Here is a 27,137-nt window from a genome sequence, read left to right as displayed (position 1 = left end):
TTAATCATTCCTTCAACACTAGTTCCAAAATCTTGGGCAAGTCAGTTAATCACTCGGAGGCTGCTTTATTTTTTGTTTGTTTGTTTTAAAAAATTCTTACTATATTATCTGTCTCGATTAGGTAAAGCAAAAGTTATAAGACTCAAGGTATTATTGACCAAAATGCTTCATAAAGTGTAACATTACATAACAGTACAAGGAATTATTACATTTTCTCAAATGAAGAGATCATTTAAGAAAAACAAAATGCTGGAAAATAGTCCTTAAAAACTTTTCTATAATAATTACTCTTCTGATGAATTTTGCATTGACACCTAATTTGAAGCTTTGAAAATTATTTTTTGAACAATGAATTGGGTTTATATATTAAAGTGTTCTAACCAAAGGTTTGTTTAATTTATTAGAGTTATTAAGCCTACGCTCAGATCAAGGTAGCAGCTAGACTGGTGTGACAACCTGTTTTTAATCAGTGACTCAAAGCTGTGATCACCCTGATGTCACCGAATGGCCACAGCTTGTAAAAGGTAATTTTGAATTATTTTACAGCCTTTAAAAGGCTGTCATTGTAAAGTGAAATACATACTGTAGAAATGAAGACAATGTATAGTTGGCAGGAATATTGCTAAGAATAGTGGGCCTGAGAGTTGACCTGCTTCATTTAATCTCCTTAAAATATTTTAGTGTCTTTTTTCTTACTAAAAATATCGGTAGCCACTATCAAAGACCTATCTGTATGGATAAACAGGAAAGTATTTCTCAAAAAACTTCAAAGTTTTAAACATTTTGCTATAAACCTTATAGAAAACATGAAAAATTTCTTAATATGTATTTTAAAGTATGCCTTTTATGTGGTGAACGTTTTAACTAAACATTTCTCTAGAAGTTTTTATGACATTAATAAAACTAGTATACTTTTCTCTCCTAGAGAGTTACAGTGGAGGTAAAAGGAGTGGCTTGCAGGATGGAGAAGCTGCACCAGTGTTATTGGAAGTGAGCCACCATTTGAATTTGCTAGCTCATGCTGCAGTATTCAGATTAGTGGGCGTTTTGTGATCATATTTTCTGTGATTCAAATCAAGACCTAAAATTGAGACTCTTCTAAGATTTATTTTTTATTATCTAATGTTACTTGGTTATTGTTTCAGTTTTAAAATTTCTCTTCTGACTTGTTATTCTGACACACTTTAGGATAACCTAAGTCAATAGTTTAATACAAAAATTTCCCTTTGGTTATATGTTTTGAATTAGATTATATGTTCTGCATTTACAAGCACATACAGGATTCTTACTTCCAGCAACTTGGCAGTAAAAGAATAAGTAGACTCTTTAGGAGCCAAAGTCAAGCTTGGGAACTATTACTAGGGGTATGTATTTCATAGTTTATGTTTGTTTGTTTCCAAGACAAGATCTCACTCCGTTGCCCATGCTGGAGTGCAGTGGCACGATCACAGCTCACTGCAGCTTTGACTTCCTGGGCTCAAGTGACCCTCCCACCTCAGCCTCCCAAGTAGCTGGGACTAAAGGCGCCCACCACCATACCTGGCTAAGAGACGAGGTTTCATCATGTTGCCCAGGCTGATCTTGAACTCCTGAGCTCAAGTGATCCTTATGCCCGGACCTCCCAAAGTGCTGAGATTACAGACATGAACCACCACACCTAGCATATTTCATAGTTTTGAGAGTTTGAATTCTAACCTTGGGATTTTTTCGGTAACTTATTTAGACTATTCTAGAAATACACTGTTATTAGGATGAGTAGAAATTTATTCAGACAAATTATTAATATTCACTGCAAGAAAAATGTCTGCTAGTTCTGTATATATTCATTTTTCTCTTGATTAAAAAACAATTTGCAATTTGAATAGAACAACTTTGCTATGTTTAATAGACCCAGGACAGATTTGTTTTAAGGTAATAATCTTTCAGTCCTTGTCCTTCTTCTGTACGGGATTGGTTTACTTAGTTTTTCTTATCAATGGTTTTTAATAGCCTACTTTAATATATGTAAAAAGTAGTAATTAATATATTACAGTTTGGTGACATTTTGATGCCAAAGTTCACATATTCTCTTGCTTAGGAAACAGAAATTGGGAAGACAGATATAGTTATCATTTGATAATGTATTTAAATTCTATCCCATTTCAGGATCTCAAAACTGTGTAACAGTTAACATATTGTACTTCTAAGACTTAGATTTGTTTTCCTTCTTGTGTCTTACCTTTTTGCAGTAATATTTTTATTTTCCTATCATCATGTCCTCATTTTTCCCCCCTCTTCTTCTCTTTCCCTGTTAATTTTGAAAGTTTTGCTGCCTACGTGTTTGAAAGCTTCTAATCTGCCTCTCTTCCCTCAGTGCCAGCAGGTTTATTTTTTGTTTTGCAAGCCAGCTCTGCCTCCTTACAGTATGACATCTGATGCTGGAGGGTCGCACTTTCAAAAATGAGTCAGCTGGTACATGGGGTTATCATCAATTTTTAGCTCTTCTGTCTGGGAGATACAAGTTTGGAAGCAATCTTGGGGTACTTACCCACAAGGCTGGTGGAGACCAGGTGTGTCACATAGGTGATTTGCTTGCTCCCTGGGGGAGAGGGTGGAGTGAAATTTTTGCATTTGTGTCACTGCCAAGTCACTGCCACCTCCAGCATGCCCCAGTTTTTAGTTCTTACGTAATTTTGTGCAAAATTGAAAATTTAAATACATTGCAAAGAAGATCTAAAATAAATATTTGAGCTGCTGGAGTTTTTTTTTTTTCTTCTTCTTCTTTTCCATTCTTGTCCTTGGAATCTGAATGAATTGCAGTGAGGGTAATTTTGAGAGTCTGATAAAGAAGTGAAGTTTTTTTTTTGTTTTGTTTTTAAGCTAAGAAATTTATCAAACAGGTGTGTGTGTGTGTGTGTGTGTGTGACTCTGATTTTAAGGTTCTTGTTAGAGTTGCTTAAAGTTGGAAGCCTAAAGTCAGTGAGAAGTTCACAAATCAGAACTTTGTAATGCCAATTAGAAAATTTAGCTTTTGACCTCAAAAAAACATTTTATCTAGTTTGGGAATTTCTAAGTGTTAGAAATCCGTATTATATTGACTCGCCTTACATCATTCATTGTTGCTGCTGCTGTTTGTAAAAGTGAATAGGGTAACAGGAACTTATTTTTAACGACATGTTAGAGATAGGGAAATACTGATTCATGTCTCGTGAAATGAAAATGAAAGGCTTTTTAGTGACTTAGAATTTTAAATATTTCTACATAAGAGAGCAGTGGTATATTTAGAAATAACAAAGTAACTGGCAACTATTTAAAACGGAAGTTAATTCACAGCTATCCAGTGCAAAACTTTACCTCAGGTGATACACTTTTGACAGGTAATACATACAGTAAGTGTATTTTTAGGGAAACAATTTCATTTTTGAACCAAGATAATCGTCATTTGGATGTTATATCTGATTTAAGTGTCTTTAAACTTACCAAGGTATTGGATTTTAGTTTGAATTGTCTAGAGTAGCGGTAGCGGTTGGCACATTTATTCTTAAGGGCCAGAAAATAAATATTTTAGGCTTTGTGGGCCATGTGGTTTCTGCCACGAGTCCTCAGCTCTGTCCTTTTAGCGTGAAAGCAGCTATAGATGATACCTAAATGAATGAGTATGGCTGCAACCCAATAAAACTTCATTTACAAAACTACATGGCTGGCCTAGGCTTTAGTCGGTCTGCCTAGGGAGTAGTTTACTGAACCACTAATCTAAAGGTTAATACTGCAAGCGAATACCAGTGAGTACCTTTGTTAATGTGGATAACCAATACTTGGCTATAGGAAGTTTTATAGTTGTGTGTTTTATTACACGTATTTGACTTTGTGAATAATTATGGCTTATAATGGCTTGTCTGTTGGTATCTATGTATAGCATTTACAGTTTCCTTTAAAAAACATGCATTGAGTTTTTTGATAGTCCAACCGTTAAAATAAATGTGTTGTATGGCCACCTGATCTGACCACTTTCTTTCATGTTTACATCTTTATTTTTAAAACTGTTTTATTTAGTGCTGAAATCTTGTTTACGAATTTGTCTTCCTAAGTAATATGTCTACCTTTTTTTGGAGTATGGAATATTTTGCTAACTGTTTCTCAATTGCGTTTTACAGATCAGGAGAACCTCAGTCTGACGACATTGAAGCTAGCCGAATGTAAGTGTAACTTGGTTGAGACTGTGATACCTTATTTTGAGTTGCCCTAGACTGCTTTAAATTATGTCACATTATTTGTAAATAATTTCTGGTTAAACGAAAGGAATCCTTTGGCAGTAAATTGGGATATAGGAACATACCTGCCTTTCTTCCTACCAGATAACTCTAAACCTTGGTAACAGTTTGCTAGATTTCTACTACTGGATAGATAATTGCACACACCTGAATTCTTAGTCTTTTTGCTTCCCTGGTAGCAGTTGTAAGGAAATAGGGAAATTGAGGAAAGAGTTAAGTTTAACAATCTCAACGCCTACCGTGTTTAAGGCGTCAGTACTATGTTATAGATACAGAGATGCACAATAATTAGTTTTCACCCTACAGAAATTTATATTATACTCAGAGTGAAAGATGCGGAAGCAAATAATTTCAGTCAATGAGGTGGAATGGTATCCAGAATACAATAGTAACATAAAGGAGTACTGGAGTGAGTACCCAGGTATGCAGCAGGAATCCAGTATAGATGGCAGGGAGGTAAGAGTGGCCAGGAAATGCTTAGTTCAGTCTTGAAATGTGACTGGGAATCAGGCAGGTAGAAGCATGACCGGCTTATTCTAGGCAGAAGTATGAGCCAAAGTTCAGAAGCAGCATAGGGAGTAGGGGACAATAGGCAGTTGAGGACTTGTAGATCATAAGCTAGCTGAGAGGTAGGAAAATGAAGAAGATAAGATGTGATAGAAAGGTATTTGGGAGTCAGCAAAGAAATTGCTCAGTAGGTAGATAGTAGTAAGTTTGTCAAACGTGTATTTTTAATAACCTTGCAGCAGAGAAAGGATTGAAGAGAAACGTGTGGTGGTAAGGTAGTTCAGTCAGTGAGAACCTTAACAATGACAGTGGTATAATAGGAATTCAAGATAAATTTTTCTGGATTTAAAAAATCTTGAGAACATGAAGTAAGACTTTAGTGAATTTATTGTAAAGACTAAAGATGTTTCAGATAATAGAGGTAGTAATTATCAAAGCAAAGTTTTTCAAAGTAGTAAGGATTAGAATGAAAAATACAGGTGTATCTCTCATACAGGTAATATAAAAGAAAGAAAAATGCAGATGTAGTGATTGACCTTGAATAAGAGGAAAGATGCCCATCTAATGAAATTAGAAGAAGGAAGTTAAGATGGATGTGTGATATTAATTGTAATTGTGGGTGAGGTTGGAAAAATCAAGATATTCTTACTGAAAATATTGTAACCCTATTTAAATGCTGGTGTATGTTGTGAATCTGCAAGAAATGACTATAAAATGTATTTCTCAAATTTATGTGACTCAGCCATGTGACTTGTCATTTAAGTTTTAAAAAATAGTTGTAAAATACACATGATGTAAAATTTTCCATTTCACCATTTTTAAGTATTTGGCTCAGTGGTATGAAGTATATTAATATTGTTGCACAGTCACCATCAGAACTATTTTGCAGAACTGAAACTCTGTACCCGTTAAACAATAATTCCTCATTTCCTTATCTTCACAGCCTCTGACAACCATTATTCTACTTTGTGTCTAATTTTGACTGCTCTAAGTACCATCATATAGTTTTTGTGCAAATCATACAGTTTTTGCCCTTTTATGATTGACTTATTTTACTTCACAGTGTCCTCAAGTTTCATCTATGTTTAGCATGTTTAGCATGTTTCAAAATTTGCTTCCTTTTTCAGGCTGAGTAATGTTTTATTGGATGTATATGCCACATTTTGCTTATCCGTTTACCTGTTGATGAGCACTCAGGTTGCTTCCATGTTTTAGCTATTACAGATAATGTTTATATGAACAGGAGTGTACAAATATCTTTTTGAGACCCTGCTTTGAATTGTTTTGCATACATACCCAGAAGTGGAGTTGTTGGATCATATGGTAATTTTATTTTTAAAATTTTGGGAAACTGCCATACTCTTTTCCAGAGTAATTGTAGCTTTGCATTTCTACCACTAGTGCACAAGGGGTCCAGTTTCTCGACATTCTTGCCATCACATATTTATGTGTGTGTACTTTAATAGTAGTCATTCTAGTGGGTGTAAGGTAGTATCTTACTGTAGGTTAGTGACCACGAAACTTTTTATGAAATAGTTTTTAATAATATTTTGTGGAATAAAGGGTTTGTTTAGAGGTTTTGAGAAGACTGAAAACTTAGGAAGCTACTGAGGGGAATGGGTGAAGAAGTGGATCAAAAGTTATTGAGAGTCTTGGCTGGCTACCAGAAATCAGAAACCATATCAGATTAGGAGAATCTCATTCCACTGAGTGGCTAGTTACGATTAAAGACCTTATCACACTTGAAATTTCAAGACTTTTCTCCAATAGTCAGAAGATTTTGCATGGTATTTTAGGGTTGGATATTAGCAGAGCTGATGAAACAGAATCACTAGTGGCATGTGCATAAGATGTTAACATTGGAGTATTTGAATTCATATGCTGTTGATGATGGCCATGATTGGGAAGGTTGGGATGCAAGACTAAAGTGTTGAGTTGTTTTAAGAAAAGCCTGAGGTCTCGATAACAGCAAGATGGCAGACTGGCATTTTGCAGCACCCATCTCATTGTGGAACCATCAATTTGAACAACTATCCACACACAAAAATATAAGAGCTAAGAAACCAGATGAGAGATTACCTGAATGTGCCACACAAATAAGAAAAGACACATTGAAAAGGGTAAGAAGGACAGTTTTACATTACTTGCATCACACCTCCCTCAGTCCCTGACAGCCCATCATGGAGAGAGATACTGTCCACCTGGAGGAAGGAGGGGAAGTGTACACCAGACTTAGACCCTAACATTGAACTTGCCCCAGTAAAACTCAGTGCTAGGCAGGCCCCTATGGTCCCAGATTTCAAGTCAATACCCATAAACCAAGACTACAGGCCCACCCCGGCACCAGGCTGGATCCCATAGCCCTAGACGCCAAGCCTGTCTAGTGCTAGGCTGGTCCCTGTAGCCCTGCCCTCTAGATCGGCCCCTGTGGCCTCACATCCCTGCAGAACAAGGGTTCATACCCAGTACTTGGCCAGCCCCTTGTGATCCAAATTCTAGGCCAATACCCACCTACCCAGCCTTCACACTGGTCCTTGCAGACCCAGGGTTCAGGCTCACTCTAGTAGACCAGGATGCCAGGCCAGCACCTGTGTACCAAGGCTGCAGGACCTGTCCGGCAGACCCAGACTCCAGGCCAGCCCCTGTGGACTCAGGCTGCATGATCTCTGGACAGGCCAACTGGTGAAGGACTTTCCCCGATAAAGTCACTCTGCAAAGACTGGAACAAGTCTCAGCTTCTTCAAATGTGCAGGTGCCAACATATGACTATAAGGATCAAGAACAGTCAGGGAAATGTGACACCAGTCAAAGGAACACAATAAGGCACCTGAACCAACCATAAATAAATGGAGATATATGAACTGCCTGACAAAGAATTCAAGGTAATTGTTTAAGGAAGATCAATGAATTTCAAGAAAATGCAGATAAACAATTCAACAAAATCAGGAAAGCAATCAAAATGAGAAATTTCAAGATTGAAATTATTTTGTAAAAAACGAATTCTGAAGCTGAAAATGCAATAAATTGAATGAAAAATGCAAAAGAGCATTAAAAGTAGAATTGAGCAAACAGACAAAAGAATCTGAACTTAAAAGACAGGTTATTTGGCTAGACTAAGGAAAAAGATGACTCAGGATCAAAAAAATTAAGAGTTGTGTTTTTTGATGATGAAAGCAACAAGTCTTTAGCTAGACTAAGAAAAAAAGAGATGACTCAAGTTAAATCAGAAATGAAAGAGGACCCATTGCAGCTGATACCAGAGAAGTACAAGAAATAAAAGGATCGTAAGAGACTGAACAATTATATGCCAACAGATTAATTACCATAGAAGAAACGGATAAATTCCTAGACTTGCCCAGTCCTAGTCATGAAATTAAAAATTTGAACAGTCCAGTGACAAGGATTGTATCAGTTATAATCCTTCCTATATAATCGTCCCACCAAAGGAAGCCCAAGACTTGGTGACATTACAGCTGAATTCTAGCAGACATTTAGAGAAGAACTAGTACAAATTGTTCTCAAAATTTTATGAGAAATTTAAGAAGAGGGAATACTTTCAGACTCATTTTGGGAGATGAACATTACCTGGATACCAAAGCCAAACAAGAATTCTCCAGGATAAGAAAATTACAGACCTGTATTCTTAATTTAGATGCAGAAATTCTGAAGAAAATAATAACTAAATTCAACAGCGTATTAAAAGGATGATTTACTGTGATCACATGGGATTTACCTCAAGGGTAAAAGGATTATCCAACAGAGCTGAATCCATAAAATGTGGTACACCACATTAGGAGAACAAAGGCCAAAACCGTATGATCATCTCAATAGATAATTGAGAAAAAGCATTTGACAGAATTCAGCGTTCTCTTGTGCTAAAAGCTCTCACAAATTAAATATAGAAGGAATATACCTCTATAAAATAAAGGCCATATTGACAAATCCACTGCTAGCATTATACTGAATGTTGAAAAGTTGAAAGCTTTTCTTTTGAGATTAGGAAGAAAACGAGAATGCCATTTCTGTTCAACACAGTACTGGAAGTGCTTGCGTGAGCAATTGGGCAAGAGAAAGAAAAGGCATCCCAGTAGGAAAGGAAGACATTGTTGCACCTGTTTGAAGATGACATGATCTTGTATATAAAAAACCCTAAAGACTCCACCAGAGAACTATCAGAACTGATAAACAAATTCAGTAAATTTGTAAGATACAAAATCAAGATACAAAAATCAGTAGAATCTCTGTACATTAATCACAAATTATCCAAAAGAGAAATCAAGAAGACAGTTCCATTTATAATAGGTACCAAAAACAAAACATGCAGTGGCTCCCAGTGTCGGTGGTTCTACATTTGCAAATTGAATCCACATTTGGATGAAAATGTTTGAGAAAAAAATACAACAATAAAAAATACTGTTCAGTATAGCAACTATTTACGTAGCATTTGTGTTGTATTAGGTACTAAGTAATGATTTAAAGCATACAAGAGGATGTGTATAGGTTGTATGCAAATACTATACCATTTTATATAATGGACTTGAGCATCCATGGATTTTGGTATCTATGGGAGATCCTGGAACCAATATCCAGCAGATACCGAGGGATAATTGTACTTAGAAATAACTTTAACCAAATAGTTGAAAACTATGTAGCATTGATTAAAGAAATAGAAGAAGATACAAATAAATAGAAAGTTATCTTGTGTTTATGGATTGGAAGAATTAATATTGTAAAATGTTTCTATTATCCAAAGCAATCTACAGTTTTAATGCAATCCTTAACAAAATTCCAATGTTAAATTTCACAGAACTAGAAAACAGTGCTAAAATTTATATGGAACCACATAAGATCCTAAATAGGCAAAGCTGTCATGAGTAAAAAGAACAAAGCTGGAGACATCACACTATCTGATTTCAAAATATAGTAGAAAGCTACAGTAATTACAACAGCACGGTAGTCACATAGAAGTAGACACGCAGGCTGGGCACAGTTGATCACACGTGTATCCCAGCACTCGGGGAGGCTGAGGCAGAAGGACTACTTGAAACCAGGAGTTTGAGAGCAGCCTGGGCAACATAGTGAGACCCTGTCTCTACAAAAAAAAAAAAAATTTTAAAGCCAGACATGGTGCTGTGTATCCGTAGTCCTAGCTACCTGAGAGGCTGAAGGAGGAGGATTGCTAGAGCTCGGGAGCTCGAGGTTACAGTGAACTGTGATTGCATCACTGCACTGCAGCCTGGATGACAAAGTAAGACCCTGTCTTTTAAAAACAAAACAAAAGAAACAGACACATCGACCCATAGAACAGAATGGAGACCATAGAAATAAATTCGCGAACTGTCAGTTGATTTTGGACAAGGTGCGAAGAACACAGCAGGGAAACGGAAGTCTGTTCAATAGGCGATGTTGGGAAAACGGAATATCTACATGCAGGAGAATGAAATCAGACCTGTATGTCACATCATATACCAAATTCAAGTTAAAATGGATTAAGGTCTTAAAAGTAAGACCTGCAACTGTAGAACTACCAGAATATAGGAGAAATGTACATGACATTGGTGTGGACAGTGATTTTTTTTGGATATGACCCCAAATCACAGGCAACAAAAATAAAAGATGAATGAGATCACATCAAACTAAAAAGCTTCTGCATGGCAAAAAGAAAAAAATCTACAGAATGAAAAAACAGCTCACAGAATGGAAGACAGTATTTGCAAACCATATATCTGTTAAGGGATTAATATGCAAAATATATAAGGAACTCAGACATCTCAATAGTGAGCACCTCAGTTAAGAAATGGACAAAGGACTTGAATAGACATTTCTCAAAATAAGACATTCAAATGGCCGTTAGAATGGCTGTTAAAAGTATGATGAGGATTTGGAGACGAGATATCTTGCACATGGTAGGAATGTAAATAAGTACAGCATTTATGGAAAGTAGCATGAAGTTTGCTTAGAAATTAAAAAATAGAACTACCATATGATTCAGCAGTCACACTTGGATGTGTATATATATATCAAAGAATGAAATCAGTGTGCTGAAGAGATCTGTACTCCCATGTTCCTTTCAGTATTGTTTGCAATACCCATGATACAGCATCAGCCTAAATGTTCATGGATAAAGAAAATGTGGTATATATACACAGTGGAATACACTTCAGCCATAAAAAGGAGGAAATGCTGTCATCTGTGACAGCAGGGATGAACCTGGAGGGCATTGTGTAAAGTAAGCCAGCCACAGAAAGGCAAATACTACATCTCTCTTAAATGTGGAATCTTAACTCAGAGATGTAAAATGGTGGTTACCAGGGGCTAGGGGTAGAGGGACTGGGTTGCAGAGATGTTGGTCAGAGGACACAAAATTTCAATTACGAGGAATTTGTTCAAGGTATCTGTTGTACAACATGGAAACTAGTTAGTAACAGTGTATTCTTGGAAATCACTAAGAGTAGATTTTAAATGTTCTACCGTAATATGTAAGTATATGAGGTATTGCATGTATTAATTAGCTTGATCTAGCCATTCCACAATGTATACATATTTTGGAACATCATGTATATACAATAAGTATGTATCTTTTTTTTCTTTTTTTTTTTGAGATGGAGTCTTGCTTTGTCACCCAGGCTGGAGTGTAGTAGCACGCATGATCTTTGCTCACTGCATCCTCTGCCTCCTGGGTTCAAATGATTCTCCTACCTCAGCCTCCCAAATATGTATCATTTTTATTTGTCACCAAACCTGGTGTCGTGATAGGTGAAAGGGGATATGAGTATGAGTGAGACTGTTATAAAGATAGCTGAGATGATCATTATCAGAGGTTTTAATATGTCTAACAAAGACAAAGGAGTGATTTGCTGAAATGAGGGGGTGAAGATAACTCAAAATTAGAAAGGCAGATATTTTGGGGGCCTAGAGTATTGGTATAGAACCATGTACAGAGACATTGAAGTCACTTTGCTGATGATGTAACTGGGGGCAAAGTGGAGGCTTAAATATGTGGGTTTAGTTGACCAGAACAGAGAGAAAGAGAAGGCATTCAGTTAAATGACGTGAGTTTCAAATTACAAGTTTTTTGTTGTTGTTGTTTGCTTTTAATACAGGGAATTTTTTTGTTTATTTTTAATACAGAGAATTAGAAGAATAATGGTGGACTTGGGTTTTAGGAGTCACATAAAAGGGTTGCATGATAGGCCGTGCCTTCAGGGAAGAGCCAGGCTTTCCTGAAAGCTAAGAAGTTGAGGGGCCATTATGTAAAGTAGTTGAAGATGGGGGACAGCCTGTGGGTCTTCAGAAAGACTCTGGGTTTCTAGAGATCTTTCTGGAAGAGGTTAGGAGGATGAGTCAAGTTTAGAATGGAAGAGGATAGATGAAGCTTGCATTTGGTAGTAAAAACCAAGGATGAATGTGTGAGGCATGATTATTTGTCACAAGTTTCCAGGTGACACTCTGGCATTCAGTCCTTGTTGAATTAAGCAAGCTGTCTTACGGTTTTACTTGGCTGTGTTAAAGTAGAGTAACAGGAAATTAGACCTCCCATAATGTCTCAGTAGAGCTGTTTAAGTTTCTAGCCATAATTGGTATGAGAATATAGCTCTAAGCCTTCAAGGCTGCTACCATTTCTCACATTCCTGTATCTAGAGACTATAGCCAGGCAGCACTTTCAGTGAGGTGAGTAGGTCCGGCTTTGTTCAATTACTTTTGTACCAACCTAATACCTTAATAGTATTTGTCCTAATTTACAGAATAGGTAATGAAGGATTCTTGGTTTTACCTAAGAACTAACTGTCCATTAATGGCAACATCCCACATTTGTTGAAGCATGATTTTTTTTGTGTACTTTGACATGCATTTGATATTTTAATTTAACTAAGGAACGCCTTGAATGCACCTTAAATAATAATTTATATACACTTAAAGAACACTCCTGTTTGTTTTTAGGAATTCTTAGTGTTGCCGATTTCCTAGGACGTAGAAGAGCATAATAAAAAAAAATCAATACTCCTTAAGCAAATATTTTTAACAACTGGACACCATTTTGTGGTTAAGCCTTGAAACAGAACTAATGCAATAACCCAGATCTTTTCATTTATTTGTATGTTTATTTTACCTGGATTTACTTTAGTTTTTTGTTTTGTTTGCTTGTTGTTTGAGACAGTGTCTTGCTCTGTCATAAGTGACAGAGCTGGAGTGCAGTGGTGTGATCAGAGCTCACTACAACTTTGAATTCCTGGGCTCAAGTGATCCTCGTGCCTCGGCCTCCTGAGTAGTTGGGACTACAGGCACATACCACCATGCCAGGCTAAAACATTAATTTTTTTTTTTTTTTTCTGTAGAGACAGGGTCTCACTATGTTGCCCAGGCTGGTCTTGAAGTCTTGGCCCCAAAGTAATCCTCCTGCCTTGGCCTCACAAAGTGCTGGGATTACATACGTGAGCCACCGTGCCTGGCCATGGATTTTGTTTAAATTTATAAAAACCATGTTGTGGGATCTCTTTGTATGTATTAATTTAGACCCCTTAATTTTCTTAATGATTTCATATCAGTTTCTCAGTAACTTCAGATTTTTTTTTTTTTTTTTTTTTTTGTGATGGAGTTTGACCGTATTGGCCAGGCTGGTCTCAAACTCCTGACCTCGTGATCTGCCTGCCTCGGCCTTCCAGAGTGCTGGGATTACAGGCGTGAGCCGCTGCACCCTACCAGATTGGATTTTTTACGTTTGGTATTTACTCTTTACCTCTAACACTAAGGCTATGTTTTCAGGTGTATAACTATAAATGGAGCAGGGGTAAATACAGCAAGTGATTTATGGTTCAGTAAAGCAAGTTAGTTTTAATAAATGTTCAGTTTACTGTAAATGTCAGAAATGCCCCCGGACCCAGTCCTGGGGACGTTTTTATTCTTTCTCTCTAGGTTAGAGCTTTGAATCTACGCTTTGACAACTCTCCTATTTCCATCACCAGCTCTTGCCCTCTGAACTGCAGACTCCTTTATCCAACAGTTAAGTCTCATTCTCAAACTTAACATGTCCTAAGTGGAGCTCCTGATTTTCATCCTCCCAAACCTACGTCTCTCATAATGTTTTGCCGTCTCAGTCAGTAACAGCTCTTTTTCCCTCCTGTGCAACCAAAAGCCTTGGAAGCATCTTTTAATTTCTCTATGTCACATACTCAAATTATTGGTAAATCTTGTTGGCTACACCTTCGAAATACCCATACCTCATGTTTTTTTAAACAATTATACTTCTGTTTACCCTATTTAAAGGCATCATCTTTTGGCAAAAGAAAGAAATTGTTTCCCAGGAGTCTTGCACTTTACAGTGTATTCTCTAGTAGCAGCCAGAATGATGTTTTTAAAATCTGAGTTAAACCATGTTATTTATTATGCTCAGAACTTTTCAGAGGCGTCCCATCTTAAAAGTAAAATCTGGAGATTTACATGGCCCTGTATGAACTGGCTTCCTTTCACTTCTGTGATCTCTCTACCTAACTTGCTCATCTCTGTCTACAGTGACTGTATCCTTGTCATCTTAAGTCTCATAACTATTGTCAGTGACCCTGTGACCATTCTCTGTGATAATCCATGTGGCTTCCTTGCTCACTTGATTCAGAGAGAGCTCTCTGCTCAAATGATGCTTTTCCTGACCAGCTGCATCAAAGAATGATCAGGTTCAATCTTCTACATTCCCCTTACCTTGCTGCATTTTTCTTTGTGGGATTTAATGTCATTTGACTTCTTGCATATTGATTTCTTTGTTGTTTTGCTTCTTTACCAGTAGAATGGAAGCCTAATGACAGTGCCTGGCATACAGTAGGTAGTCAGTAAGTACTTCCTACATGAAAGAATGAAGCTAGTACATTTATGCAAAATGTTTGTTTCTGCCTTTTTAATTCTCTTGCAGAAATGTAGGAAGAATTTTTTAGGATCAGTTTATGTATATATGTAAACTAATAAGTATGTACCCAGCCCGTAGGATGTGGCTAAGAACACCTATCATCTTTTTGAGCATTTAACATGTAGCAAGTCACTGTGCTGCATAATCCACATGATTATCTCAAATTGGATAGGAGAGTTGAGCCTTTTAATCAGAGTAGACCATGGAAATAGAGCTTGGATGCTTTTATTTCCTATATGACTTCTAACTTCGGTGTACTTACACATCTATGAGCATTTATGGGACAAGTGACTTCTTGAAATATTTTCTGAAGTAAATCTCTTTAATCAAATAAGTGGTTCTCGTATTTTCAGAATCCTCTCCTATAGGTTCTGATATCATATTCTTGGTCTCCAGATTGAGAAGGTCCTTTTGTATGCTTCCAATATGCTGAAGAAACCAGGAGGTATTCTGACATCTATTTCCCTACAAGGTCAAATAGTTAGAGGAAGATAGGTTTAATTGACACTGTTATCTAGACAGCATCAGAAGAGATATTGAAAAATCTCTATTGAGGCTCTGTAATTTGCTAGGTTCTGAGGATACAACAGTAAATAAGTTATTGGGTCATATGCCTCAGCCTCCCATTTAATTAATAGGCAGTTATAACATATAATAGTGAGAATAGGTACTGGTTGCTGTGAGACTACAGAGGAAGAATACCTAATCATCTTAAAAGTGATATATAAGCTGAAACCTTGAGGATGATTGGGAATAACTAAGAATCATGTGTTCTGGGCAGGAAGAATAACACCTGTAATCAGAGAAGATAGCAGAGCAAGTCCACTGAGTAGTAAGAAGTTCCGTATTGCTGTAATGTAGAGTTAGCTGATGGGAGGTGTGGAAAAAAATGCATTTGGATGTAGAAAGCCAGGACCACGTTAAGGCCCTTTGCTTTCTTCTGACAGACGCAGGAGCCCATGAAAGGCATCAGGTGTGGGAGTGACACGAGTCACAGTCTGCCCTGCTTTTCTGCCACATGAAGCATCATATAAACCCATATCTCCTGTTTCAAATGTAAGCAAACATACTTCTAGTTCACAGTAGGGATAGTTGAATGGATGAACTGCTTCTGGCTGAACCTTCTCAAAGTAGAATGAGCAAAACATGGCTATGTTATGAGATTATCTAAGGAAACATTTTTGTAATCATGTGAATTTTGAATTTATTTATGTGTTAATTATTCCCAAGAGATTTTTGGACACATTAATGAGAATAGTTTACCTTTAATACATAGAACTTCTTGTCAGCTACAAATGAGGATCAAAGCCAAAAGAGATAAATGAAAATAAAAGGGATGCTATTTCCCCAAATTAGCAGAACTTTTTGATTCACCAGTTCTTTGTTTTTAACTACTGTCTGCCTCTTAAGATAATTGAATATTCAGTGACATAATGTAAATAAATTACTTACTACATGCTGATGAACGCTTGTTTTTATTAACATCTCAGCTTGTAGCATATCTTGTTGCCCATACCAGAAACCCTACCCATTATCTCTGGCTCTTCCAGCTTATTTACCTCTTACAAATTACTTATTTTAAATACTTCCTGGGTCAATTTCATCTTTTTTTTTTTTCTTGCTACTACTACATTCTTTGTCCGGACTATTACAGTAGTCATCACCTAACTGGATTGCTTGCCTCCAGTTTTGCCCACTTTGGTTTCAGTTATTGGAAAAGCATATTTTATCAGCCACTTAGCTGCTTAAAACCCTTCAGTGACTCCTTGTGTTTTAGTTCTTATCTAATGGTTTATGAATATAGTGGGTTACGAATCTTCTGGAAGACTGCATGTGCACTCCTGAAGTGTGCATGTGTTTTTATGAGGAGAAGGTCTTTAGCTTTTATTAGATTACTCCTCTTTTGACTAAAAAAAGAATTACTTATCATGGCTTGTGAGGTCTTCCATGATCTGGCTTCTCCCTGCCTCTCCATTTTCATATTTTTGAAACTTTTCTTGAACTTTAGGCTCTTGAAGTGCTTGGAATTGTCTTATAATACCATGTTCTCATGTCCCTGTGCTTTTACTCATTTTCCTCTCTCTGAAACATTCTTCCCACCCTTAGTGTCATCAGCTCCTAGTCATCTTTTGTGATTCACCTCTGCTAAGTTGCCTCTCTTTTTATTGCTATTCCTCTGTAGTCATCTCTGTCATATTGAAATCATGTGACTTTCTCTTTCTTTAAACATTATAATTCCTGGAAGAGCCCATTTTATGTAGCCTGACAAGCAGAATTTATACTGAAGTAGACATTTGGAAGTCATTTAGTTATTGCTCAATCCTTGAAAGAAGATGAAACTGTCCAAAGGGAAATTTAAAAGAGAAACTATCTAATAGCTGATCCCTGGAGAATACAAATGTCTCTAGATTTGGAAGCGAAGTCTCTGAAAAACAGCCAGAGAGGAGGGAGGAAACCAAGAAATAGTGTCCTAGACCCAAAACAAAAGTCAATGATTTCCAAAAGGTCTATATTTCTTAGGAAGGCCAAGTAAAGTAAGTAGTGAAAAGTGATGACCTGTCTAGAGCAGATTCTTCATTTCCAGTTACAGAAGCTAGGTTATAGGTACAGTAAGCTCTGGACATGTTCTTCTCCCACACAGTATGTTTTTCGTGTTCTCCACTGCTGCTTTCAACTATTCCTGTTACTCGCTCAGCATAAAAATCCCTGCTCCTTTGAAGCTTATGCCTTCTGGTTGTGTCATCCTCTATCTGCCTTTAGTGAGCTCTCAGTTTCTTCTCGGTTTTTAAAGACTGATACCTGAACTTAAACTCTTCTTCACTCTTGCCCAAATCTGCTGCCATCTTTATTTATCTGATTAACCCCTCACTCCCTAGCAACTCAAATTCCCATCTGTTTTATCTACAGTAATGTTCACCTTTGCATCACTGCTGCTTTCCATGTCTACAGGCATGCCAACTCAAACTGTTTTACCCCAAAACCTTTAGTGAAAACCCCTTATCTCAGGTTGCAGTCTTTGAATGCTTTCCTACTATCTTAAACTTGTTTTCTTTCTTTGTGCCTTTTCTTCCTTCTCTTTGAGACTTGTCCTACGGCCCCTCTACTGTCTTCCAGCTACAGTTCCCTCTTGTTCCTGACATGTACTGCTCAGACCCAGGAGATGGATAAGTAGTAGTATTTCACATGTTATTTTTTCTCTGGGGAGCAGTAGTCATAAAATAATTGATTAGGATAAAACAGGTTTTTATCATTTTATATAAGAGGTAAAGAAAAAAATGGGGTAGATTTTTAAAAATTGTCAAAAACAACAAACTGGACGATATTAATGATTTGAAGTGTATAGTACAATTGTGGTTAACTGTGTGCACATTGTTGTGCAGCAGATCTCTAGAACTTTTTCATCGTGTAAAACAGAAACTACATTCATTGAACAACTCTTCTTTTCCCCCTTCTTCCTATTCCTTGGCAAATACCCTTCTACTTTTTGCCTCTAAAATTTGACTATTTTAGTTACTTCATATAATTGGAATCATTATGTATTTGTCTTTTGTTGACTGGACTATTTCACATAGCATAATGTCCTCAAGGTTCATTTATGTTGTAGCATATTGCAGGATTTCTTTCTTTTTGTTTTTTTAGGCTGAATAACATTTTGTTATATATGTGTACCACATTTTCTTTAACCATTTGTTGATGGATGTTTAGGTTGCTTCCACTTCTTGAATATTGTAATGTTGAAATAAACATGGGTGTACAAACATTTTTTTGAGAACCTGTTTTTAACACATTTGGGAGTATACCCAGGTGTTGGATTACTGGATCGTATGTATTCTATTTAAAAAAAAAAATATATATATATATATTTTTTTTTACAGGAGTTCTAGGTTCACAGAATTGAGAGGAAGGTACAGAGATTTCCCCTGTACCTCCTTCCACACATGTATAGATTCTCTCATAGTCAGTGCCCATCTCCCATCAGAGTGGTACATGTCTTTCTGATGAGCCTATATTGATATATCATAATTACCCAAAGTCCGTAGTTTATATTAGGGATCGTTCTTAGTGCTGTACATTCTGTGGCATTGAACAAAGTATAATGACATGTATCCACCATTATAGTATCATACAGAATGTTTTCACTGCCCCAAAATCCTCTGTGTTCTGCCTATTTATCTTTCCTTCCCTCCCACTCCTTGGCAATCACCAGTCCTTTTACTGTGTCTGTAGCTTTACCTTTTCCAGCATATTATATACTTGTAATCATGCAGTATATAGCCTTTTCATCATGACTATTTTTACTTACTAATATGGATTAAAGTTTCTTCCATGTCTTCATAGGTACCTCTCTTTTTCCATTTTCTGGACATATGACAGTTTGTGAATGAATATTCACCTAATGAAGGACATTGTTGTGGTTGCTTCCACATTTTGCTAATTATGAATAAAACTGCTGTAAATATCGGTGTGCAGGTTTTTGTATGGACTTAGGTTTTCAGTGACTTTGTGTAAATACCAGGGAGTGCATTTGCTGGATCTTATGGCAAAAGTGTTTAGTTTTGTAGGAAATGTCCAAACTGTCTTCTAATATGACTCTATCCTTTTACATTTTTCACCAGCAATGAGCGAGTGTCTCTGTTGCTCTACATCTTCACCAGTATTTGGTGTTATCACTGTTGTGATTTTTGGCCATTCTGATAGGTGTGTATCTTATAATTTTGATTTATGTTTCTCTGATGTCGTATGATGTGTGAGGCATCTTTTCATATGCTGAATTGACATCTGCATATCTTTGGTGAGGTGTCTGTTAAGGTTGTTGTCCCATTTTCTAATTGGGTTGTTTGTTTTCTTGTGGAATTTTAATAGTTCCTTACACTGTATCTGTCTGTCTGTCTGTCTGTCTATTGAGACGATGCCTTGCTCTGTCACCCAGGCTGCAGTGTAGTGGCACAATCTCAGCTCACTGCAACCTCTGCCACCTGGGTTCAAGTGATTCTCCTGCCTCAGCCTCCCAAATAGCTGGGATTATAGGCGTGCACCCCCACACCTGGCTAATTTTTGTATTTTTAGTTGAGACGGGTTTTCACTATGTTAGCCACGCTGGTCTCAACCTCCTGACCTCAGGTGATCCACCCACCTTGGCCTCCCAAAGTGCTGCGTTGTAAGCCACCACGCCCAACCTCCTTACACATTTTAGTTAATAGTTCTTTATCAGATATGTCTTTCGCAGATATTTCCTCCCTATCTGTGGCTTGTCTTTTCATACTCTTGACATTGTCTTTTGCAAAAGACACAACAATTTTTAAGAAACAAGTAGACAATTTTAATGAAGTCTAGCTTATCAATTCTTTGTTTCATGGTTGGTACCTTTGTTGCCGTATCTAAAAAGTCATCACCAAACCCAGGATCTAGATTTTCTCCTATGTTATCCTCTAGGAGTTTTATAGTTTTGAGTTTTACCTTTAATTCTCTGGCTTATTTTTGAGTTTATTTTTGTGAAGGGTGTAAGACCTGTGTCTAGACTCTTTTTTTTTTTGCATGTGGATGTTCAGTTATTACCACTGTTTATTGAAAAAGACTATTTTCTTCATTGTATTGCCTTTGCCTCTTTGTCAAATACTGCCATTGCTCCTTTGACTATGTGGGTCCATTTCTGGGCTCTCTATTTCGTTGATCTGTTTTGTCAGTTCTTTTGTCCGTAGCACGCCATCTTGACAACTGGAGCTTTACAGTAAATCTTGAAGTCAGTAGTGTCCATCTGACTTTTTCTGTCAATATTGAGTTGGCTCTTCTGGGTCATGGAATGGCTCTTCCTTATTTAGTTCTTTGATTTCTTTCATCAGAGTTCTAAAAAATTTTTCCTCATATTGTTAGATCTGTACTTAAGTATTTCATTTTGGGACACACTAATGTAAAATGATAATTGTGTTTTTAATTTCAAATTCAACTTATTTGTTGCTGGTTTACCGGAAAGCTATTAACTTTTTTATATGAGCCTTGCATCCTGCAGCTTTGCTATAATCACTTATTAGTTCCAGGAGGTTTTTGTTGTTTTTCTTTTTTTCAAATTCCTGTATCTGTTCTACACATACAGTCATTTCATCTACAAACAAAGGCATTTTTTTTGTTGTTGTTCCCAGTTAGTATACCCTTTATTTCCTTTGCTTGTCTTACTGTATTAGCTAGGACTTCCAGTATGAAGTGGTGAGGTGAGGATATTCCTGTCTTGTTCCTGATCTTAGTGAGAAAGTTTCTAGTTTCTCATCATTAAGGATGATGTTAGCTGTATGTTTTTTGTAAACGTTCTTTATCAAGTTGAAGGTGTTCCCTCTATTCCTAGTTTACTAGTTTCTATCACGAGTGGGTTTTAAATTTTGTCATATACTTCTCTCCATCTGTTGGTATGGTCATGTGATTTTTTTTTTTCTTTAGTCTGTTGATATGGTGAATTGCATTAATTGATTTTCCAATATTGAACCAGTCTTGCATACCTGGGATAAATCCTACTTTGTGCTGGTGGAGAAATTTGTTGTTTTTAGTTTGCTAATACTTGTTTACGATTTTTGCATCTTTGTTCATGACAAATATTGGTCTGTAGTTTTCTGATAATGTCTTTGTCTGGTTTGGGTATTAGAGTAATGCTGACTGACTTCATACAATGAGATAGGAGCATCCCCTTTGTTTCTGTCTTCTGAAAGAGATTGTAGAGAATTGGTGTGGTTTCTTCCTTAAATGTTTAGTAGAATTCATCAGAGAATCCATCTGGGTCTGATGCCTTCTCTTTTAGAACGTTATTAATTACATATTTAATTTCTATAATATACGCTTTTTAATCAAGATTATTTCTCCTTAGAGTTCTAATAGATTGTGTCTTTTAAGGAATTGTTTCATTTCGTCTAGGTTACCAAATTTGTGGCCATAAAGTTGTTCATAATATCCCTTGATTATGCTTTTAATGCCCATGAGATCTGTAATGATGTGTACTCTTTTCATTCTGATATTAGTTATTTTGTCCTTTGTCTCTTTTTCTTAGTTAGCCTGACTAGCGGCTTACTGATTTTATTGATCTTTTCAGAGAACCAGTTTTTGATTTCTTTGATTTTTCTCTTTGTTTTCAATTTCATTGATTTCTGCTCTAATTTTTATTACTTCTGTTTGGATTTAATTTGCTTCTTCTAGTTTCATAAGGTGGTAGCTCAGATAATTGATTTTTAGATCATTCTTTTCTTTCTTTTTTTTTTTTTTGTTTTTGTTTTTTTTTGAGACGGAGTCTCACTTTGTCGCCTAGGCTGGAGTGCAGTGGCAGGATCTCGGCTCACTGCAAGCTCCGCCTCCCGGGTTCACTCCATTCTCCTGCCTCAGCCTCCCGAGTAGCTGGGACTATAGGCACCCGCCACCACGCCCGGCTGATTTTTTTTTTTTTGTATTTTTAGTAGAGACGGGGTTTCAGTGTGTTAGCCAGGCTGGTCTTGAACTCCAGACCTCGTGATCCACCCACCTCAGCCCCCCAGAGTGGTGGGATTACAGGCGTGAGCCACCACGCCTGGCCTAGATCATTCTTTTCTAATAAATGCATCAGTGTTGTATGTTTCTTTCTAAGTACTGCTTTCACTGTATCCCACAAATTTGGATAAGTTGTGTTTTCATGATATTTTCACTTTATAATGGCATTAGCGGGACACAACCCAATAAGTAAGTTTAGGAGCGTCTGTATGCGTAAGCACAATTGTTGACATTATTTTGAACAAATTCTTATTTGTTAGATAATTAAGTATAAGAAAAATAAAAGGTTTTATTTTACTTTCAGTGTTTCCTTCTTTTGATGCTCTGTATATATAGATTTCAGTTTAACTTTTGAGTAATAATCTCACAAGGTAGAGTGCTAGGTTTATGAATTTTTTCTCTCAACACTATAAATATTTCACCCCACTCTTTTTCTTGTAGGAAGTCACATGTATTTTTTCTTTTTTTTCTTTTTTTCCTCTATGGGTAAAGTGATTTTTTTCCCTCTGGCTTACTTCAGATTTTTTTCTTATCCTTGAATTTCTGTAGTTAACAACGTTTTATGCCCAGATGTAGTTTTTTGGCATATATTTTCAAGCTCAGAGATTCTTCATCCATGCCCAGCCTACTAACAAGCCCATCAAAGGCATTCTTCATTTCTCTTACAGTGTTCTGTTTTTTGTTTTTGTTTTTGTTTTTGTATTATCTCTAGCATTTCCTTTTGGTTCTTTCTTAGGATTTTCATCTCTCCTTTTTCTTTTTTAACATGTTGTTTACTCAATTTGTTAGGGCCCTTAGCATATTAATCATGGTTGTTTTAGATTCCCAGTTTGATAATTCCAAATCCCTGCTGTATTTGGTCCTGATGCTTGTTTTTTACCTTTTATTATGCCCTGTAATTTTTTTCTTGATAGCTTGGACACGATGTACTAGATAAAAGGAACTGTTGTAAATGAGCCTTTAGTAATGTGTGGTTATAAGGTGTAGGAAGAGGAGAAGAGTTCTGTAGTCTTATGATTAGGTCAGTCTTTTAGTGAGCTTATGCCTCTGGACTGTGAATTTCACAAGTGTTTCTCAGTCCCACCCCCTGCCCCCATTCCCTTAGACAGAACAAGATAGCTATAATGGCGTGGAGTTGGGTTCTCTTCCCCCACATCATTTTGGCTTTGCTACAACACCAGCAGGTCAGGCTCTGGTTAGTTTCTCCTGAGGACAAACCTTGTTAAGACCAGAATACTCTGGTGTACTTGAAAATCGTTTCTCTTTGCCTCCGCTGCTGAGGGTTGAGAATTTTTCTCCTATATTTACTGTGAGAAGCTGGTCAATTGCCTGGATGTAAAACTTAGAAAATTGTAGGGATCCCCCTATAATTGGGTAACTGTGGAGTTTTTAGCTTTTGGAGTTGTCCACACTGAGCCTTCATCAGTTTGTCCATTACACTTCAGGATTTCCTACCCCGTGGAGGTTTCTGCTTGTGTTTTTCATCTCAGATAAATGGTGATGCTATGTGTTCACCTGTCCTTCGCTCTCACAGGCAGTCATTTGCCCTGTGACCTCACTTATCCTATCTCAGATTTGATTGTTTTTCGGTTTGTCATTTTTTACTTGTTGTTAGAATGGAGTGGTGACTTCCAAGCTCTTTATATGTGGAACTGGAGGTAGTTCTATTTTAAATTTTTTGAGGGACCTTCATGTTATTTTCATAGTGCCTGGCATCATTTTACGTTTTCACCAATGGTGCATAAGGGTTCCAGTTTCTCCATATCTTCACCAACACTTATTTTCTGTTTTTTTTTGATGGTGGTCATCCTAATGGTTTCAGATGGTATGTCATTACAGTTTAGATTCGCATTTCGGTACTGATCAGTGATGTTGAGCATCTTTTCATGGGCTTATTGGCCATTTGTATACATTCTTTGGAAAAATGACTATTCAAGTCTTTTGTCCACTTTTTAACTAGATTTTTTGTTGTTGAATTGTAGGAGTTATTTGTATATTCTGAATATTAACCAAATAACAGATACATGGGTATGAAATATTTTCTCCTGTTTTGTAGGTTGCCATTTTACTCTGTTTACTGTTTGCTTTGCACAAATTTTTGAGTTTATGTATCCCCGGTTTGTCTATTTTTGCTTTGGTTGCTTGTGGTTTTGGTGATCTATTCAAGAAATCATTGTCAAGTCCAATGTCATGAAGCTTTTTCTCTGTTTTCTTGTAGTAGTTTTATAGTTTGATGTTTTAAGTTTAGGTCTGTAATCCATCTTGAGCTTATTTTTGTATATGGTGTAAGATAAGGGCTCCAACTTCATTCTTTTGCGTGTTAGATTCCAGATTTCCCAACACAGGTTGTTGAAGAACCTCTTTTCCCTATTTCTGTGTTCTCTCTTCTGCTCAGTTGGTCTGTATATCTGTGTTATGCCAGCACCATAGTGTTTTGATTACTATAGCTTTGCAATATCTTTAGAAATCAGGAAATGGGAGGCCTCTAGCTTTGTTTTTTGTCCAGATTGTTACGGCTATTCAGGGTCCTTCAAGATTCCGTAATAATTTTAAGATTTTTTTTTCTATTTCTGTAGAAAATGCCATTGGGATTTTGATAGGGATTGCTTTGAATCTGCAGATTGCTTTCAGTAGTATTGCCATCTTAACAATACTAAATCTTCCAATGCATAAACTTGGATGTCTTTCCATTTATTTATATTATCTTCAATTTCTTTCAGCATTGTTGTACAATTTTTTTTTTTGGAGGGGGGGTGGGACAGAGTCTCACTCTGTCACCAGGCTGGAGTGGAGTGGTGCGATCTCGGCTCACTGCAACCTCTGCCTCCCGGATTCAAGTGATACTCCTGTCTCAGCCTCCCGAGTTGCTGGGATTATAGGCGTGTGCCACCAAGCCTGGCTAATTTATTTTGTATTTTTAGTAGAGACAGGATTTCACCATGTTGGCCAGGATGGTCTCAATTTCTTGACCTCGTGATCCGCCCACCTTGGCCTCCCAAACTGTTGGGATTACAGGCGTGAGCCACTGCGCCCGGCCTATATTGTATAATTTTCAATGTACGTGTCTTTCATTTCCTTGTTGAAAATATTCCCTAAGTATTTTACTCTTTAATTTCATTTTAAATGGATTTTAAAAATTAATTTCCTTTTTGGATTCTTCATTTTTAGTATTTAGAAATGCAACTCTTTTCTTAATGTTGGTTTTTATATCCTGTAACTTTATTATTATATCCTGTAACTTTATTTTTATATCCTGTATCCTTTCTAACAGTTTTTTTTTCTTTTTGGTGGGCTAGAGTTTTCAACGTATAAGATCATGTCATTTGCTAACGGAAGCAATTTTACTTCTTACTTTTCTCATTTAATACCTTTTCTTTCTTTTTCTTACCCAATTGCTGCTGACTCTGGCAGGGCTTCTGATAGTATGTTGAATAGAAGTGGTGAATGTGTGCATTCTTGTTCCGTTTGTGATCTTAGAGGGAAAACTTTCGGTTTTTCATCATTGAATAACATTAGCTGTGGTCTTTCTATATACGGCCTTCATTATTTTGAAGTAATTTCCATATCTTTCTAGCAAATTGAGTGTTTTTTGTTTTTGTTTTTGAGACAGAATCTTGCTCTTGTCACCCAGGCTGGAGTGCAATGATGTGATCTCAACTCACTGCCAGCTCTGCCTCCTGGGTTCAAGTGATTCTCCTGCCTCAGTCTCCCGAGTAGCTGAGATTACAGGTGCCCACCACCACACGTAGCTAGTTTTTGTATTTTTAGTAGGGACGGGGTTTCACTGTGTGGCCACGCTGGTCTCACACTCCTGACCTCAGGTGATCTGCCCACCTTGCCCTCCTAAAGTACTGGGATTACAGGCATGAGCCACCATATCTGGCCTTTTTTTAAATCACAAAAGGATGTTCTTTTTAATGCATTGTTGAATTCTGTTTCTTGGTATTTTGTTGATTTTTTTTTTTTTGCATCAGTATTTATAGGGATTCTTTTTTCTTGTAGTAAATTTGTCTGATTTTGATATCTAAGTAATGCTTACTTAACATTACTATGATTATCAAAATCATAAAGTGATTTTGAAAGTGTTCTGTCCTCTTTAGTTTTTTCAAAGAGTAATGTTTGATAAAGTTTTCAGTGAAGCCCTGGTATTGTTGGACAGTTACTGATTCAATCTCTGATAATTATAGGTCCACTCAGAAGTTGTATGTATTTGTGACTCAGTCTTGGTGGGTTTGATGTGTCTATCCATTCTCAGAGGTTATCAGATTTGTTGGGGCATAGTTGTTCATATTAGTCTTTTACGGTCCTATTTATTTCTGTGGCAGCAGTTGTTGTATCTCCTTTCTAATTTCCAATTTTTGCTATTTGTGTCTATTCTCTTCATTTTTTAGTCTAAGAATTTGCCAATTTTGTTGATCTTTTCAATGAAACAGCCACTCCTAATTTTGTTGATTTTTTTCTATTGCAGAAATTTTCTATTTTTCTCTGTTTTGTTTATTTTAGCTGTAATTTGTTATTTCCTTTTTTTTTTTTTTGGTAAGTTTGAGTCTCATTTGTTCTTCATTTCCTAGTTCTATAAGATGTAAAGTTAATTTGTTGATTTGAGGTTTTTCTTCCTGTGAAATGTGATACGTTAAAACAGATTTTCATTTTACAAATGAATTATATAAATATTTAGTTGTATAATTTTAATTTTTTAAATCATATATCAAGCATTCTGGACATTGAGACTATAAAAATGAATAAAACGGTTCTTAAAGGTCAACCTGTATTTCAGACATTTGAAAATACTGATTTGTTTGTATTTATTTTTTCATGAAAATCGTCTTGTTCTATATTTAATAGGTTTTTGTTTGGTTCATGGTTCTAAAGAGTTCACAATTGTAGGTTTCGTCTTGAAATAATCTAAATTCATTTCATCCCATTGTAACAGACCCTACGTCGTACTGAATATAGCTGTGTCACAGATGTCTCTTACAATCTAT

At 36.6% G+C, this 27,137-nt stretch overlaps 1 protein-coding gene across 13 annotated transcripts in view; it reads left to right on the top strand.

The window, feature by feature from the left end:
- Positions 1-27,137, top strand: part of UBE3A (ubiquitin protein ligase E3A) — a 100,374-nt gene that overhangs the window by 29,409 nt on the left and 43,828 nt on the right. For 4 of the 13 annotated variants that reach the window (XM_023190423.3, XM_023190416.3, XM_023190420.3 and 1 more), the window contains 3 exons: positions 405-524; positions 2,354-2,549; positions 4,134-4,175. In XM_023190423.3, the coding sequence (XP_023046191.1) occupies positions 4,174-4,175 (2 nt within the window). In that variant the 5' untranslated portion in view covers positions 405-524; positions 2,354-2,549; positions 4,134-4,173. Of the gene's footprint in view, positions 1-404; positions 2,550-4,133; positions 4,176-27,137 lie in introns of all 13 variants that reach the window. The other 9 variants (XM_023190422.3, XM_023190412.3, XM_023190414.3 and 6 more) reach the window with 4 other exon arrangements.

The sequence above is a fragment of the Piliocolobus tephrosceles genome, chromosome 6 (genome assembly GCF_002776525.5).
Source record: "Piliocolobus tephrosceles isolate RC106 chromosome 6, ASM277652v3, whole genome shotgun sequence".
NCBI classification, from domain to species: Eukaryota; Metazoa; Chordata; class Mammalia; order Primates; family Cercopithecidae; genus Piliocolobus; species Piliocolobus tephrosceles.
The sequence above is the reverse complement of the archived record's forward strand: the minus strand, read 5'-3'. Positions and strand labels throughout refer to the sequence as shown.